General features: G+C 42.9%; 2 protein-coding genes across 3 annotated transcripts in view; one reads left to right on the top strand and one right to left on the bottom strand.

Moving 5' to 3' along the window:
* cdk19 (cyclin-dependent kinase 19) overlaps positions 1–7,524 on the bottom strand; it is a 45,214-nt gene extending 37,690 nt beyond the window's left edge. For both annotated transcript variants that reach the window (XR_005896454.1, XM_041064253.1), the window contains exons 1-2: positions 7,282–7,524; positions 3,059–3,134 (exon numbers count right to left, since the gene is read on the bottom strand). Coding sequence is in view for 1 of the 2 variants with exons in the window: in XM_041064253.1 (XP_040920187.1) it covers positions 3,059–3,134; positions 7,282–7,409 (204 nt within the window). In the remaining variant the exon portion in view is untranslated. The remainder of the gene's footprint in view (positions 1–3,058; positions 3,135–7,281) is intronic.
* A 1,235-nt stretch (positions 7,525–8,759) lies between these two features.
* Positions 8,760–17,396, top strand: amd1 (adenosylmethionine decarboxylase 1). The gene is made up of 9 exons (XM_041064872.1): positions 8,760–9,060; positions 13,524–13,610; positions 14,580–14,706; positions 14,848–14,950; positions 15,318–15,360; positions 15,816–15,960; positions 16,067–16,159; positions 16,282–16,437; positions 16,558–17,396. Exons 1-9 carry the CDS (start codon positions 8,948–8,950, stop codon positions 16,699–16,701), a joined length of 1,011 nt encoding a protein of 336 aa, XP_040920806.1. The 5' UTR covers positions 8,760–8,947; the 3' UTR covers positions 16,702–17,396.
* The last annotated feature ends 1,411 nt before the right edge of the window (positions 17,397–18,807 follow it).

Here is an 18,807-nt window from a genome sequence, read left to right as displayed (position 1 = left end):
AAAAAGCAGCCTGATTACTGTGCAAAATTCAACCACTGACAAAAAAAAAAAATCCTCATGTAGATTTAAAGTATTTCTGTCCTCGACTGTGGCTTTCACTGTGAAGCAGCTGCAGGAGACACTGAGGTAGCACTAAAACCACACCAACAATAGCCTTTACTACTGTATACACTTGTGTAGCTGCAGTGTGTTTTGTTTTATGATGATAAAATCTCTGCGCCCTCATCTGCTTTCTGAGAACGCGTCCGCAAAAAAACATTTGGATTTTAGATTACGGGTGGACACTGACTTTGAGCCGGGGATCACAAGATCCCTGTGTGACAACAACACTATTTCATCTACTGAAGTATGTTTACAATAAAAAAAAAAAAGGTTCACGGATCACACATATACAAATATACTGCATGTTGATCTGATACAACTGTCGGTCAAGAAGAAAAAAAAAAACTACACAGTACGAAATCTGCTTCACTATACTGAGAAATGATGCCAGAAATACTTTTTAAGGGGTGACAGCTGTACTCGCCTCATGTTGGCTGATGTGTGATCAGTTTGTTTCCAGTGCTCTTCAGTTACTGCGCTGTGTCTCAGGCCTCTTTGCCCTCTTTTCAGCCGGTTGGCTGTAATGCTAAAGGTTCACAAATCCATGCCTTACTAGTGTTTTTGCACACCTTAACCCATTTAGTATAAATACATATATACTAAAGCTTACTGTCAATCATTTCCAAAGCATACCCTGAGTTCTTTTTTCAGTGAAACGGTGACAGTGGTTTCTATTCTCCTGTGTGCCATGTGAAAATCAGCTTGCAGACGTGCTGGCTTGAGAAGAAACTGCCTCGAACATGCGAAGTCACGAAGTTTGCTCCTTTAAGATTCAAACTGACAGCCTGTTACTATCGCCTTTTATGTTGCGACACACTTTCTTTCCTGTATTTCTTCAAAATAGCACTTTTCTCTGTGGGAGATTTCACGCAAAACAAAAGCTCTCCGCCCACTACAAACGCAGGTTGAAGGATGACTTGTGGTTTATCGCTAGCATAAAAATAAATAAATAAATAAAAAAGGAACTATGAATAGGCAACATCTTGTCAACTGTTGAATGTGCAACTAAATGGAGTGCAAATGTTAATGTGCTGCAAAAGGTCATGAGCTTATACTACAACAAGCTTGCACAGTGTTACTGGGCGTGTTTGCACAGTGTCACTGACAGTATCTGCACCAGGTGAACACGTTAGAGTGGAAATCAGAACCCCTTACATAACAGCCCACCAGCCTGTCAAAGGGCCCACATTCTTTCTCTAGCTGCAGCCTCTGAGAGGATTGGCTGTGTGGCATGATGACTCGCCCTCAGGCAGCACCACCCACCCCCCCGCGCCCCCCGCAACAAAATACTATAGACTCAAACCTGAGTGGAAACCATGTGAAAGGCTGGGACCATCCAACAAGTCTTATAGACGGTTCACAGCAAAAACAAAAGCTGAACTTGAATTCTTGAGTTGCAAACAGTATCCACCATTAAGCTTAAAAGTTATAATATGAAGGTAGAAGAGTGTTGAAGGTAGAAGCTGCATCACAGATGGATTTTATAACTTATTGTGAGGTTGGGGGCGGGGGAGGGGAGCACGTTCGTCCAAAGGTGAAAGGGACAGCTGCCTGCCAGAATGCTAGAAAATGGGATGTTAGTTATTGTAGGCAGCTGATTTGAACCCTTCGCACCAAAAAAAAAAAAAACCCACATCGTATCCTATCAGTGTCATACCTCAGTCATACCTCAGTGCATTTTCTGAGTCATAAATACGCTTAGAAATCATAGAAAAATAGTTTGTCCTTATAACTCCAACTTCCTGTTTAAATCCCCCAGCGTCCCGAAATTAGATGGGGGTTGCAAGTAAACGGGGGGCTTAACTGTTATACTTTGGCTGGGCGCGGGGGGCATTGTGTCAGACTTTGAAAAACCCTGCTCTCATCTGTTTCACAATTTTTATTAGAGGGAGAGTTCTGCTGCGTGTGTTGTAAAGTCCAGCAATGAACAAACAAAGGACGAAAAGACGTTAAAGACGGCCTGTGGTCTTTTTTGTAAACAAAGTTCTGTTTACCTTCAGTGTTATGTATTCACCGTAAAAGCAGTGGTATACAGAGAGGATCATAAACTGCAAAGCTGTAGCTGTATCTCTGCTTATTCTCCAGCACAGCACAGAGCATCCAGATCTACTGTGCATGTCCACTTTGGATAGACAGTAAACAGAGAGTGGAGCCTTTAACATTCCTGAGCAATTAAACACAAAGAAATAAAGCACATCCAGTGGTCGCTTAACACAAAAGTACACAGAAGCCCATTTATCGCACAGGTGAGGCAGTTTACCAATCAAACGCTCACGTAATTTCTTCCCACTGCCAAGACAATCGTCGGTGAAAATGATTTAATGGATAAGTGAGTGAATTTCTGCAGAGATCTGGTGTAATACTTCAGCAAGTAGACACAATACAAACCATACATTTTCAAAATGCCAACTGAGCCATAAAGGAGCACTTCAATCACCGACCTCATGTTTGTGCATAGAGTAAGGTCCAAATGAGAATTTGTGGTGTACGAGGGTGTTATGTGCTGGAACTAATGGCACAATGGTGCCAAACCTGGCAACGTCACTGTGAAGACAAGACTCCAGATCGTCAGTGTGCCAGGGAAAATATTTCAATTGCCAACTGAAAGCACAAATTATTTTATAGTTCTGTTTGTGTACAGATTAAACAAGTGAGATACAACATGTTAGCATTTAGCTTTAGGCCTGAGTTCACTTTGACTTTAGACAGAATCAGGCTAGCTGTTTTCCCTATCTGCAATATTTGATGCTAAGCTAGGCTAATCACGCTAAGCTCAGGCCTCAACACACAGGCACAAAGCACAGAAAGAACGTAAAGTAGCATATTTCACAACATGTTGAACCTTGCCATGAATATCAAACAGTGAAAACAAACACGCAAACAGCAAAAACAAACACGCAAACAGTGAAAACAAACACACAAACAGTGAAAACAAACACGCAAACACATAACTTACAGCAATTTCCCTGCAGGCAGACATTGAGATTCCAGTGCCTTCTATTTGTTTCAGTGCATACTCCTTTTCATCTTTCCTGCGGAGACAAAAAAAAAAAAAAGAGGAAATGGGACCAACATTACAAAACAACCAATCCAACAATGCAGTCTTTTCAGCATCAACCTGAAGAACTTCCTGCTTTGACACGTTGGGTTTTGATAATTAAAGGATGAGGTGTTCTGGAAGGAAGAGTAGAACAACAATGCTGCCATGGAGGAATTCCTGCCATCAGAGATAGCAAAGACCAATCCATTCCCTGCAGGAGTGCTCTGTTGCTGACCCCCCACCGCCAACCCCCCAGCATTTGCAGTATATGTCCTTGTGAATCACATTTTGTGCGTGAAAATCGGCTAATAAGTGAAATGTGACACTGTAGGGGTGGTGAGCATGTTCAGCAGATCAATATTGATTATTTGAGATAAGCGAGTGTTCTGGTGTATGAAATCCAGCCTGAGCACAGAGCAGCGGAGAAAATAAGAGCTAACAGGAAACATTTTCGATTTAAAACAGCGCAGAAAATGGCACGGTTAAAATGCAAAACACAGTCTGCGGACGGCATCCGATAACGGCTTCACCCAGTCAGCGGCGAGCGCGGATCAAACAAGCCCTCGTGGTTCTAAGATCAAACCCACTTCAGCCTAATTGGCATTGGAGATGGTCATGGATTAACTGCAGCTCTCAGGAACACATCTCTAATACTAATTGAGACACACAGATGCTCGAAACAGTGCATAACATCTAATCTTTTGGTCTGTAAACAAAATTTCCTCATGTGATTTTAGTCAAATTCACGTAATAAAAAGTGTATGCACTTCTGTGCTATGGAAAACACGATGAGAAAAACACGGAAAATGACCTCAAGAGATGGATATGGTGTTTTTTTCCAGTTAATGGACAGATCGTTCATATAATCCTCAGGGTATCTGTATTTTTTCAGTTTGAAGAGAAGGGTAGTTTACTAGAAAAAATCTTCGCAACAGGTCAGTGTGAGTCTGAACAAACCATCACATCGGAAGCTCTGAATACTAATTAAGACTACGCTTGACAAAAGGTTGCATCTGGCACTGCTCTGGAATTGTGTTTTCAGTCAACGGGCGGCCACACATGGGCATAACAACACCCGACGGGCAAGTGTCGTCTTGGCTGGTCAGACCCCTTGAGGTTGCTGTGTAGCTTTTTTTTTTTTTTTGCTGATTTGTGTGCCTGCAATGCCAGCGCTGGCCTCAGCAGTTACGTCACCGAGGTTTGCCCAGTGTCCCGTCATGCCTCTCTCGAAATTTGGAAGGCCGCGGTCTGTGGATGCACTGGCTACTGGCTCTTGGAGTACACTATCCAATGCTGGCACCGTGAAAACTATGCTTAAAAACCACCAAAGACACGCAGCGCTGCAAACATCTGAGCCAGGTTTACTTTGGAACCTAACGCTTTTGTGTCATATTACAATAGTACACCCACTCTAGGCCTAACATGACTGAACAGGCATATCATCAAAGATATCATCAAAGAAATGAAAGTGATGATTGCCTGATTGACAGGGAGAAGAAGAGCCCAGACCGGGGTTCGAACCTGTGAGGGCACAGTGCTAACCACTGCACCACCGTGCCGCCCCAGCGTACACATATTACTCCAAATTAAAAGCAATTTAACCACAAGTGCTGGCATCTCTACTAATGCACGCACTGAGACCCACAGAGACAGACAGACTTCCACCACCTGCCAGCGTCTCTTTCAGAGGATAACAACTCTCCTGATGGTACTGCAAAAACACAACACAATGGAGGTGCACTAATTGAATACGGCACTTTCACATCTGCAGCAGAGAGATGCACAGCTGGGGACACACAACCTGGGCACAATGAGCACAATTCCAGATTGTGAGAGAGTCCAGTCCATTTTAGACATTAACAATATACTGTATCTTCACAGCTTGTCAAGTGCATACTTCCTGCTGGGCAGGGCAAACTTGCTAAAATTGCATATTTTCCTGTGCTGCAGGTGTGAAGCCAACTAACATTACGCAGTGTATGGTATTTGAGGTCGTTCAGCAAGGAAATTGTGATGAATCATTTCTAGAATCTATTCCCCAGAGACAGAAAGTAGTTTGCAACCTTTTGGTTTTTACTCAAATAAACATTCTATGTAAAGTTCACTAGGATATTCCTAGTGATGCCATTCCCAGGGCCTTTGCTTGCAGCTTCTGATCCAGGCTGTAGTGCAGGCAGACGGCAGCCACTCTGCAGATTCCACTTATAGTTTATTTACAACCACAACATTACATATTCCAAGCTGAAGCAAATTTAGCTTTAGGAGTAAATCCTGCTTTCCTTTTCCAACGTTTCAGGTATTTTATTGTGAAGAGCTTTACAAAAATGAGTGCAGGTGGTGAAACTGAACGAGCTGAACTTTTGATTTGAAATATCAACTCTATGGGTAAAGGTACACTGCTAGGCTTACTTAATTATTGCCTTTTTTTTTTTTTTTTTTACAGTGGACAAGAGGTCATGCAACAAAACAATAATGAGCTGAAGTAGAAAAAGACAAAATCGACATGTATTTGTGATGCTATTTTTAAAGAAACCCTCAGGTAAGCAACATCACCCTGTATAAAATCTATAAAACCCTTCGGGATGTTCTCACCTCGTAGCATTAAACAAGCTCTCGGGTATTACTGTGGCAGAGGTGACTGCCCGTGACCTGCCCGTGTTCACTCTTTGACCTCACATCACATCTCTATTACCCGGTGCTATAGAAGGTGAATACAGTAAGACTCAGCCTGCAGCCTTGACTCAGCTTTACAACTCAGTGAGTCAGTGATGAATGGAGGGAAGGCTTATCTGAGACAGAGTCATCTTGGTTACAGGCCTTTGGTATTTGGTACGGATTCACAACCAGTTCTGTTTTTTTCTTTTTTATGTTACCTTACAGAATATTCTATGTAACACAAGGCTGTAACTACACATAACCTCTTCAAAACAGTGTTTCACATTGGTCAAACACATCTGGTCATGTGTCACATCTACTCGATCCTCGTAATAGTCTTTTCGGCTGCTGCAAGTCAGAATTACATTGTTCTAGAAAGACTTAAAAAAAAACAAAAAAAAAACGGTATTTTATGTGAATTAGTCACATCTTGTTATCTGTCACGCCTGACTCATATCCAATTCCTGTAACAGTCTTTCAGGGTTGTGCAGTTTTGAATTGTTGAATAATATCGTTCTAGGATAATCATAAAAAATGCATTTCTTCATGTTTATAATAGCAGCGAAGGAGAAAGAGCATCTCATGTGTCACTGATCTCTGTAATAAGCTCATTAAATAGTAGGCACCATAATGTTGAGTGTAGAACCAGTCACTACTTCATTTTTTTTTTTTGGTTTGACCAGAAGGTTTAAAAAATAAATAAATGAATAAATGAATTAAACAACAAGAGAAAAGAAAGCAACTTTTCATGCACCACCACCCTGATAAAAGCACTTCTTTACATTAAATTTCATCCTTCCATGCTGCCAGATCACAGTGATTAACCTCTGACCTACAAAATTTGCACTAATACTATTTAAAGTCAAATTGCTCTGCCAAGGATTTTATTGGGAACTAGTAATTTGCCATTTCGTGCAACCAATAGAGGCATTGCGGGTACAGTAGAGGGCAAATGGGGAAAAGATGACAATCGACTCAGAGTCTAAAAAAAGAAAGAAAGAAAGAAAAAGTTTGGCAGGGCATGGTGTTAAAAATGGGGGAACAGCTTGTCCACGAAAAGGCGCTTAAATGCCACTATCGCGTGAAATGACGATAGCAGTGCCCTCCGCTGCGTTTAAATGCATTAAGAGGAAGCTACCTTCGTTGCCGTCGTAAAGAAGAGACTTGTCAAAACATAAATAGCACCACTGCTTTAGTGTGTTGTTTTTTGGGGGGGTGGGGAGGGGGGGGGTCGGGGGTGGTAGGGAAGAGGAGGAGGGGGAGGAGGAAAGGGAGGTAGGTGGTTGAGGGGGGGAAGGGGGGTACCGTTGGTGAGTGAGTGAGTGCGTTACATGAAAACAAAAACACAGAAACACGGGTTAACGCTTCGGGGAGGTTCAAATCTAACATCCCCGTTCAACACGCAGCCGAGCCGTGTGTTAAGAAAATACATCCTGTAGTCAGTTTTATGCCAGTATAAACAATAACGTTCACGGTTATCTTACCCGTCTTTGCGCTTAGCTTTATAAACGTGCCCGTAGGTGCCTCGACCCACTTTGCAACCTTCATATTCGAACAGATCTTCTACTCTCTCTCTCTCGGCCGCCAGCTTTGTTTTGAAGTCGTAATCCATTTTAACCCATAAATACGTCTTAATTTACAATAAAATAAAATATTAATTATTACATGCATTAATTAAATAATCTGGTCGTTTTATTCCCCCACCATTTCCTTGTTTGGGATTTTGGTCTGCTCCGCTTAATGTTCACTGGCTCGTTGACGTTTCTAATTGGCGCGCAGGGCTCACTGGGTAGGGTAGTTCTTTCGAGCAGGCGCCGCCGTTTGCCAGCCCGCAAGCCGAGATGTAAAGAACTACAACCCGCGTTTCTCTCTGCGGTTTGTTGCACTTTGCGTACTCATGAACGCTCTTCAAAAATGCAGGCATTGGTGGTTTGGATTTCATGATGTACAGAGATGTTCGTTCAAAGTATATACCTTGTTGCCTATAAATATTTATAAATACTTTAAAGAACTGTTAATGGCGGTAATATCATATAATACGTCTCAGTCATTACCGTGGTTATACAATAAAATACACTAGGTCTTCACAGAAAAAAATATATGTAAATTAAAGTTTTTGTAAAAAAAAAAAATTATGAGCTTTTATTGTCATTTAAGGTGTAAATAGACACACCAGAATTGCTACTGCCCTCCTGGCACCTTCATTTGATTATGATAATGGTGACTATTGTATATTATCATGCTTTTTGTTGTTGTTTGTTAATTTAGAAGAGCAGAATCTAACACAAATGTTTTTCAAGTCATTATTAACATTTGGTTGCTAAATGGAGATGCATTACTTGTGCAGTTCCAGTGGTACTATGTAACACCGACACAATGTGGTCACATTATTTTTCCTGCCACCAGCTTAACTGGTTCATTTTATAACAGCATTTTATCTCTAGTAATATCATTTGCACATATAATTTAGAGTTGTCAGCATGAAGTACAAACAATTACTTGGTAGGAATAAAATATACTAATATGCAATTCATATTAACAGAAACAAACCATATGTCAGAGAAGACAGAAATTTTCCTTAAATTACATTGGAGCTCTAAAAAAAAGTACTAATGCGACAAATAGGTAAAAAAACATCCATATTTTCAAATAGGGACTTAAATAAAATTTACTTACTGCGATATAATTATAATACCCTTTTAAAAAGTAATTTGTGCCAGTGTATTTTAGTATTTTTGTACAGAGCCATAACACGCTACGTGAAGACTGTGAAAAAAAATAAAAATAAACGTAACGTGAGGAAACCCCTCTTTTTGCAATGATTGATGGGTACCTGGACCAACCGCATATCAGAAGGCAGAGTCTGGCGAGTGGATTGGCTACGACAAAAGAGTGACGTAACTGTGGCCAGCACATAAATTGACCGCGCCATCTTCATTCAGAGCGCTACACAGTATGGCCGGCGATATTAGCTAGCACTCGCTAACGGTATTCTCTGTAAAAGGGAAGACGGTAACTCAAGAAAATAAACACCTGGATTGCTTAAAGGACTGTACCTCAATAAATTATAAACGATCGAGGAAGGATTAATTAAGCTGTAAACGTTACAACCGACGTTTAATATTTTTTTTGTTGGGTGTCTGTTGTCTAATGATGGAAGATAACGGTGCACATTTCTTCGAGGGGACCGAGAAGTTGCTGGAGGTGTGGTTCTCTCGGCAGGATGAGACCAAAGGAACCGGGGACCTCCGTACCATCCCAAGGTTTGTGTCATTTGAATATCTACGGCTGCCCTGTCAATCCTCGGCAGGGTACTGAAACGTTGGCGGAAACGCCGACCACATGCATGGCTTCCTTTCCCCAATTCATTCGTGACATTTAAGCTGTTAAATATGTTAAAGTCTTGTTTCCCAGCGGCAGTCTGTTCCCCATAATCACCAGTTCTTCCTTAGTTAGCTAACAAGAAGTGGGAATCAAATTCTGATACCAGAGCACATTACTAGACAGCTAGCTAGCACCGTCACCCGAAAATGGCCACCTCCCCCTTTTTAACAGTGGCTGAGTCATTCATTCTTCACCATGAAAGTTACTTAACGTTTTGGTATATTAATATGATCCTAATACGATCCCTCGCTTGTTACGGTGAGTGATAAATCGATGATTCTAATGTTTAAAAGCCCGTTTTTAGCTAGCTCATTCGAGCTAGTTATTGGGAGAAAATATTCTGCCTTTCTCACGCTGTTTTCTTGCTCGTTGTTCTGCTGTATTATTTGAACTAGTCTTATCTTTTATTTGTATAATCTGTCAGCTCACTTTGATGGCAACATCCTCCTTATCGGTGCGCACACGTTTTATAGGCTCCGTATTGATTTTTGGGAAGCCGTCCGATTAACTTACACCAGTGTGCCAAAATATACTCGACTACTTTTTTTTAACGTAGTCAGATAGGGTGTGATAAGGTAAAAATAGCAATAATGTGTTTTGTTTTGCTTTAAATGGGAAGGTTATTTCTTTCTGCGTCATCCAACAATGAGGGGGCCTCACCGAAGATGTCAAGCATGTGGTCGCTCGTCGTCACCGCGTGTTGCCTCGGTTGCAGCGACACTGGCCGCCAAACAGAGGCAGACACACACTCACACACACTCACACACACACACTCACATACAGACACACAGAGAGATATCCAAAGCCACTAGTCAGCCCGACGGAACTTGTTTTGCAATTACGAGAAGGATGGTTGCGGCTTTGGAGACAGGGAAGAGTCGATCTTAAAATGCTCCCTGTCGGAATAAATATTACCAGCATGAGTGACTCTGAGTCACCAGCGAGTGTTTTTGTGATGAGATGTCATAACTGATGGAGAGGTGCTCCTTTAGCGTTAAGACTTCGCTCATTGCACAGGCAGTCACCCCTAAGGCTGCCTACCTTCTTGGACTAGCATTGCCTGTGGTCCTTGTTCCGGTCACGTTCCCAGCCATGCAGGCACTCCCCTCCCAGTTCCTCTGATTGGTTAGAGGGCCTCCCCACTGCGATTTGCTTAGAGGCACTTGGCTGCATTGAAAGAACAGGGGTATAACTGGGTAGTAGGACATTCAAAGAGATGGACGTGAATGGGCAAAGCAAAAAAAAAAAAAAAAAAAACTGTTGACCTTTGCTCCTGTTCAGCACCACAAGGTTTGTGGTCCATTTGTTTCTGTGCCTGAAGCACTGAGGAGCTTCTACCAAGCAGAGTAAAAGTTAGCCGTGAATCGGTGGATTAAAATGATCTAGCTGTTTGGTGTTGAATAAAATGTCCACTGAAGTAGTTTATGTGAAGTGTTAAGCAACTGTAGGTGTGGTAACAGTGTCCACAGGATAATGATTTACAATGACAACAGCTGGTTTAGAAATCATCACCTGTGCAGCACATTTGTCTCTTTCCTGGGTTTAAAACCCAGTCACCTACATTTTCCTTTCTGTCCACGTTGTCTAAGGCCTTTTGAAACTGCCTACCACTTTGTTCTTTTACCTGCTATTGTGGCGGTGTATTACTAAATGGCCCATGGCAAGGTTCAAGGCCAAAATCTGCAGGCACAGCGAGTTACCTTTCTGGTCATTAACCACATCGTAGTTTAAGGAAAGTGTGCTGCCCGTTGGGTGAATGAGAATGGGCATTAATTTATAGCCACAGGGCAGATTAACGGCTCAGAAGGGACACCGTCTGTGAATCAGGCTTGCTGGACATCAGCCAATGTCCAAATAAGTCCACAAGGGCATCCGATTCACAAATGTGGAGCTCACTCACATGACCTCTGCTGCCCGTGCCTCGGGGCTCAGCGGCAGCTTACATTCCTCTTCTAGTGATTGTCAAGCAACTAGTCGTACAGGCCAGTCAGTGTTACCACATCTCTGCATTTAAAGATGTGTATTTCCCTGTCTGCACGGCTTTGGTAGCTAAATATATTTTTGCAGGTATTACCACTTGTGAATTAATCAATCCTATGATTGTGTTTTAATGTCACTAATCCTACTTAATTTGTTGTCAAATGCAGCCAAAATTACAGGGGATCCGTGCCATTTTGGTTAAGCATGTGTCCCCATCTCCTGGGTATGAGTAGTATTTAACTGTCTGATCTGGTCCTTTTCCTGGAGACCATGCTTTCTTGGAGGAAAATCTGATCCTGCTGAACGACCAGAAATAGCCTCTGGTGTGCATTTCACAATGAAATGGGAGCTGACCCAGGTCTCCAGTAACTCTGTCCCTCTGGAATGAACCTGGGAAAGCTGACATGTTGCAACAGCTCTAAAGTCACTTTGTGCAGTGTGTGCATGTATGTTTGTGGGGGGCGGGGGGGTCATAAAATTCTTAATGGATCAGTCATACCTGTGGTGCCTAACTCTGTTTATAGAAAGAGGCCCCCATCCCACTTTGCGTTATCTCAGTTTGCATGAAATGCTTGATAAGTTTTTAAGTTGCGTCAGTTTTGACTAGTGCAGCTCAAACACTGGAGCAGCATGTATAACTCTTGTCAGTCTGCCACAGTCTTTTGCTTCACTTAGCCAGTTGTATGATGGAAAGGGAACAAGGCTGATTGGTTTACTGTTGTTACAAACTGAAGCAATAATACCATGCTAATGATACATCTCAATGGCTCCACAAAAATATAGACTATACTGACTAGGCCCAAGTGACACACAGGATTTTCTGACTCAGTATTGGTGGCCAAGGTCAAGAGGGAAAGATGGTGTACAGCTATAAAGCCAGCTTGTTGGCTCTGTGCCCACGACGCGGCATTATTGTATTATGTCATTCTTTGTGGGAGGCAAATCAAATTTAGACATCCACGACACACAGGCAGCACAAATTTGTGGTGTTGTTGCACTGACCGTGTGGGGGATTATTTAAGAAATCTTGTAGCACAGACACATTGTTTATAGTCTTCTCCTGCCTCTGTGTGAGGTGTTCTCAGATGCTGATTGTCACGCAGTAACTCTGGGATCTGAAAAAGAAAAAATCCTTTGTTTTTTTTTGTCTCCTGAGACACATATGTTCCCATTCAGTTTTTGTTAGGTTGCTATGGGGGATAGGGCAGGGCTGACATGCAACAAGGGTTACTTAGAATATGTGTCCTAGGTCACCTGGTTACCTGACACCAACTCATTTTTGTGTAGACTCAGCCAGATACGTTTGCTCTAGCTATATTCCAAGTGTAAAACACCCCCTTTTTTTTGGTGAAATTCAGCTATTTTTATGTGCACATTAAAAAAGAAAAAGTCCATGAAATGTTGAATGTAAGTTTATGTATTATAGCTTGTCAGCAAGTAGATGATTCAGTGTTCATAGCTGCTTTCTGACCAGAGCTGTTACTGCTCCTGACAGTATTGTTAGTCACAGAGAATCATTTCTCGTAATTCCTCAGAAAAGGCTGTGAAATTCATGCAGACCTGTCCATATCTCAGTTGGGGGGGGGGGGGTGAGCAGTGAGGGTGGGGGGTAGACTATGCAACACTGGGCTGCTGGTAAATTCCCCGTTGAGCGTTTCGCTCCTCGCGCTCTTTCTCTCCCGTCCCAGGCCGTGCTGTGCTTCCTACTGGACGCTCTGAATGGGCTCGGGCTGCCCTTCCAAGGTTGTAATGAGAGCGTGACACAGCTACATTTGTACTGCAGCTGTCTTTGAGTGGTGGTGGTGGTGGGGGTGGGGGGATGCAGCGGCAGAAGCAGCCTTCTTGTTGTCGAGGAGGGTGCTGGCTGTGTTTGTCTGCTCCCAGCCTGTGGTTTGTTTTTTCTTTTTTTTTTTTTGTCTGTCTTAGAACTAGGGCCAACAAATCCACATTACCCTACAGCTTTCCTGGACATAGCAAGTACCTGATCTCTGTTAGTCAGTGGGAACCGTTCCTTCTTTTCCCTCAGTTGACAACAAACACAAAGGTTTCTTCTATTTTATTGCTTGTCTGTTTTCTGATATTCCCTATCGCACCGCCATTTACAGGAACTGAATCCCTCCCTCCCTGTTATGAGCTTCCCTGCAGGGCTATTTCTGCAGTAGAGTGTTAGGACACACGTCTGCCTACTTTCCATTGTGTATTTGTTTTGCAGTCAACCAGCAAGTTGTTGTTTTTTTTTTTTCTTTCTTGTAGTGGGATTAACTTCCACACTGCAACCAGGTCATGAGAAAAAAATAAATGAATGCCATAACACTTAACAGTGCCCCTTTTGTTTTGTTTTGTTTTTTTTTTTTCCTTCTAGGTTTGAGTGGGACAAACTTTTGGAGAATGTGCATTGTTTGATCATAAGTGTGACAAAGACCGACAAGCAGGAAGCTTATATACTCAGGTGAGTGATGGGTCTTTACTTACATGATGTCTCCCCTGCTTTCCTACTGATTAGATGACAGGCAGGATTAGACAGCGGTCACCTGTAAGAAGCTTTTATACGTCGCTGTCACTGTGTCAGGTGTTGAGACCTGTGGACACACATATTACATTCTACGTAGTCTTATTGTATACATCATATACAAAGGGGGGCGGTGTTGGAACAGGTGTAGAAGTTACAAGAAAAGCCTACTTCAGTGAAATCTAAGGGGCTGATGGGGCTCATATAAAACCGGAGCCTCCTATGGGACCACAGGTGAAACCAGTAGGATGCATTGTGCTGCGCTGACTCTTAAACAGTCAATATGTAAATCATGGCAACCACGAAGTCAAAACAACACAGACCCAAAGCAGTACACTACTAATGACACATAATTACATCGTCTTTATTATTATTTTTATGATGTCTTAAAATCGGCTTTAGTATCACTTGGCATAAGCATATTTTATTACCAGTTTTTCCGCGTCACTAAAGAGCACCCCCCCCCCCCCCCCCCCTGTAATTACTGCTCCGCCATGTGGTTAAAACATCTGTGTGCCAAGTTTAAAAACCAAGAATCTGAGTTTGCCTACTCTTGCTAAGTGATACATTCCAGGACAATATGTTTGACTCATTAAAAAGTTCAGTGAGAGCATAAATGTTGTTGTGTGTGCTGGAAGGGGGAATTCATCTCCTAACCTAGGAAATGTGGGCACCATGCTTGACAACAACAACAACAACAACAACAACAACACAAGAACAAAAGTTGCATGTTAAGTTAAAAAATATGTCTGCCCTCTGTCTAAGATTATTCCTAAAGTGATGACAGCTGTTTGCCTGATGTTCACATGTAAAATGTATTTAATTAAATTATTCTGTGTATTAATAATTATAGTGGCACATAAATGTTTCACACCTTTCTTGTGTTTTTTTTTTCCCCTCCCTCCACAGTGAGAGTAGCATGTTTGTCTCCAAGAGACGTTTCATTTTGAAGACATGCGGAACCACCCTCTTGCTGCAAGCACTGGTGCCTCTGCTGGAACTCGCCAGGGAGTACTGCGGCTTCGATGCCATCGAGGTGGGAACAGTGTTTACAAATATGTGTGCACGCCAACACTGAAATTCAGAATGTCACGATTTCTGCGGTTCTTATTTGCCGCTTGTAGCTGATGCATGACTGTGGCACTGATTGGACCCTGTTTGTTTTTTTTTTCTTCAGAATTTCTTCTACTCCCGCAAGAACTTTATGAAACCAACCCATCAAGAGTTCCCTCATCGAAACTTCCAAGAGGAAGTGGACTTTCTCAGCCAGATTTTCCCAAGTATGTAACGCGTCCGTCTTGACATTCGTGTTTCTCCCTCTGAAAATGTGTTTTCAAGAAACAGAAACAGGGAGTGAAAAAATCTGCAGGTGCTGAAAGCTCTTTAAAAACCAATCATTAACCCTTAACAGCCAATGGGAGTACTCCTTCCAGAGAAGAGGGCTTTACCTCCAGAGACGTCGCCTCAGCAACGTTTATTTCAGCCATTAACCATGACCAAAATAACTACTATTGCTGCTTTCTACTGCAAAGCTGGCTGTGCTAAAGTTCTGTTCTGTTGAAGTTCCACGTTTGAGATCCTGTTTCTTGTGAACAGTATAACTGTAAGGGCAACTGAAACACTCGTCTTTCTTTTTGCTTCTTCCAGATGGTGCAGCCTACTGCATGGGGCGTTTGAACTCTGACTGCTGGTAAGCTTCACGCCGTTTATCGATGTATCATCCACACACAGCATCACTAATGTCAGCGGGTATATTTGTGTCGCAGGGATGAACGTTCTTTGATCATTTTAAACTGGAACAAATGTCAGGTGGGGTTTCTTGGTTTTTCTTTTGAGTAAAACAGCCGGTGTTTCCAGCTGATAGCCGAGTCCTCTGTGTTACTGCAGACTTTCAGCCACAGCAGGATTCATTCATGACATTTAGATTTTTTTTTTTTTTTTTTTTTTTTTTTGTGCACAGTTAATTGCTGCATCTAGTACAATCATGTGATGGAGGTGTAAAGGTCACCTCTGTTCCCTTGATATTTGTATTTAAAATGAAAACATGTTCAGAGCCTGTTGTGCAGTTTTGTTATTATGACATCCACATACCCTCCGTGTTCAGTGAAGGACGTAAATAACCGTCCACTGCGTGCCCACCTGCAGGTACCTGTTTACCCTGGACTTACCAGAGTACTGGGAAAACAAGCATGCAGATCAGACCCTGGAAGTTCTGATGAGTGACCTTGATCCAGCCATTATGGACCAGTTCTATATGAAAGATGGTGTTTCTGCAAGTGATGTCACTCGTGTAAGTAGATCTTACTTGTCAGCAGCACAGAGTTCCTTCCAGGAACCAGTTTTAGAGAATCAAGCTGGGCTAATAGTTTGGGCTAATAGTGAGTCTCCTGTTGCAGATGAGTGGAATTCGTGACCTGATACCAGGTTCTGTGATCGACGCCACAATGTTCAACCCTTGTGGATACTCAATGAACGGAATGAAGACTGACGTGAGTGTCTCCCCCTCGTTGTCCTCGTTGTCTCTGTGCGGTGCCTGGTCCTTAAACATTTTTGTAATGTGGCTCTGTTTTTGTTTTTGTTTTTGTTTTTTTGTTTCTTTTGGCTCCTGCAGGGAACTTACTGGACCATCCACATCACCCCCGAGCCAGAGTTCTCCTACGTCAGCTTCGAAACCAACCTCTCCCAGACGTCGTACGATGATTTGGTTAGAAAGGTGGTGGAGGTGTTCAAGCCAGGAAAATTTGTGACAACCCTTTTTGTCAATCAGGTACCAATAAATCACAACCTTATTTTTAACTGTGCTGTGATTTTAATTAAAAGCGTCACTGAGTAAATTCGTCTTTTTATTTATTTTTTTTTCTTTCTTTCCTTCTCTTTGCCCCTGCAGAGCTCCAAATGTCGCAGTGTCTTTTCTTCTGCCCAGAAACTCGAGGGCTACAAGCGTCTCGACCGCCAGTTGGCTCAGTTCAACGATTACAATTTTGTCTTCACAAGTTACGCCAAGAACCGCCAGCAGAACCAGAAGAGCTGAGGGTTGAGGATGAAGAAGAGGCGTAAAAAGAAAGGCGGCCGTCTGGGACTGACTCCCCGCGGCTGGCCTCACTCCCCAGTAGAGAGCTTGTGGTCCTCCCCCTCCTCCCTCCTATCCCCCCCCTTCTCCTGTCGCCCCGGCCGCCGCTCCGCCGCATCTCCCGATGCCGACGCAGCCGCGAGCCCTAGTTTAACCTCCAGTTTGAGTTGTTTGCATTGTTGTACCTGTGACTTAGATCTCTTGCATGAAAGCTCTTTTCTCCGTTTCGATATTCTAGCTCACTCTTGCTGTGACCTTGAAGTGCATGTAGAGGAATTAAACACGCTCCGTTCGAGGCTGTCCACCTGTGCCCAGTACAACGGTCCCTTCCTGCAGGTGTCCCCCCTCATCCCCCACAGACAAGGCTTCCGCCCGCACTAGGCCAGGGCCCCTGACATGCTCAGATCAGTCTGCCTCTCTTAACAAGCGCACATTTCCCATTCAACCCAGCTGCTTTTTTACTTTCTGATGTGACAGTTGGTATCAGTAAGCATCTACCAATTATTGAGTGCACTTTAAAAACCTGTTTGCTCGCGGTACAAAAAAAAAAAAATAAGGCCATCCTTTCGTCTTGAGTCTTATTGAATGTATAAGTCATGACAAGCTTTCGGCCATTCTTATCGTTGTCGAATTTCCAGGATATATTTGAGTTTTGTTGAGAGGGGAAAAAAAAAAAAGAACTTGCCATACTAGCTGTTCAATGTCGCACTAATTTGGGATAAAGGGTTTGCAGCTTATTGGTCAGTGTGGTCTTTAGTTGCCGTAAACTTCACTAGAGCTCTGCTGGGCTTTGGAGTGGTGTTCCAATTGGTTCTCAACATCTGCATAAGCATTTATTCATTCATCCATCCATCCATCGTCTGTGCTCCCGCACCTGGACAATCATACAGTACTTATGTTTTCCCAAACAGACAAGCATTTATAAATTTGTATGCCTGAAAATGTATATAGATCTATGAATCATTGAAGACATTCAGTATGTGCACTTTGTTGCACCCAGGCTTCTTTGTATTACAGTGTGCTGTATCTATCAGAAGCTTCTGGGTCTGTAACCCCCCCCCCCCCCCCTTAATATTCAGCACTCAGATTACTATTATTATTTTTTTTTTCCACCTTCACATGAATTGGTTAAATGGAAAATCTTCAAAGTGAATGTAGCCCAGTGTGAATGTGCACGTCTCTAGAGAAGAGCCTGGACCAGGGTTTGAGCTGAATGTACGACTCCAGGAGAGCACCCCCCATCCCCACCACCACCACCACGCACACACAGAGAGCTCTCAATGCCCTCTGCTGACTGGCCATTGTCCCTCCCCACCCCCCCTTTGCCAGAGTCAGACTGTTAGCTGGTCCCAGAACTGTAACATAATGAAAGCTGGTCCTCCTGGCTATGCCTGCCCCCCCCCCCCCCTCCATCCTCGTTCTGAATAGGGGGGAGGGGAAATAATGAATCGGACACTTTTTTTTTTTTTGCTTAGTTGCCCAGCAAAGCATTTTTCTTTTTCCCACATAATATCCATCCTCTCTCTGTCTCTTTCCGCCCCCATACAGAAATCTGCTAACACACAATAGAGGCCCACCAGTCTGAGCATGCCAGGGTGACCCCGGATCATTCCGCATGTAACCGCTGCATAAAAAACTGCCATTTTATTACATTTATTGTGTCCAGACCTTTTTTTTTTTTTTTTTTTTTTGCAGTGAATTGGTGGAAAATGTAATTCCCCAAGCTTTTTTTTTTTGGGTTTGGATCAGTGCCCTTTGCCCATTGAGGGTGGGGGATGGGGGGACGGGGAATCCTGTGACACTATGGTGCATGTGACTACTAGTGCTGTGTTGCTTGACAGTGTAGTGTAGCGCTGTCTCTTCCTCCATATTTTTTTTTTTTTTTTTTTTATTATTATTTTTTTTTATTCTGTCAGTAGGTCTGTGTGCTTCACCTTCCTCTTGTTTTACCAGCTGAAGGTGTAGTTGGAGCTGCTGCATCCTGATGTGTTTTGGGTAGGCGGGGATTTCTTTTTTTGGTTTTGGGTTAATTAATCTCATTTCAAGTTGCGGACAAGTGCTGAAAGC

The sequence above is a fragment of the Toxotes jaculatrix genome, chromosome 19 (assembly GCF_017976425.1).
Source record: "Toxotes jaculatrix isolate fToxJac2 chromosome 19, fToxJac2.pri, whole genome shotgun sequence".
NCBI lineage: Eukaryota > Metazoa > Chordata > Actinopteri > Toxotidae > Toxotes > Toxotes jaculatrix.
This window is presented reverse-complemented; position numbering and strand designations above follow the sequence as displayed.

Bases quoted from the DNA above. Each gene is read 5' to 3' on its own strand.
- amd1 (XM_041064872.1), top strand. From the start codon at position 8,948: ATGATGGAAGATAACGGTGCACATTTCTTCGAGGGGACCGAGAAGTTG. The intron at 16,160-16,281 runs GTGAGTGTCTCC...TGGCTCCTGCAG, and splicing joins TGAACGGAATGAAGACTGAC to GGAACTTACTGGACCATCCA. The intron at 16,438-16,557 runs GTACCAATAAAT...TTGCCCCTGCAG, and splicing joins CAACCCTTTTTGTCAATCAG to AGCTCCAAATGTCGCAGTGT.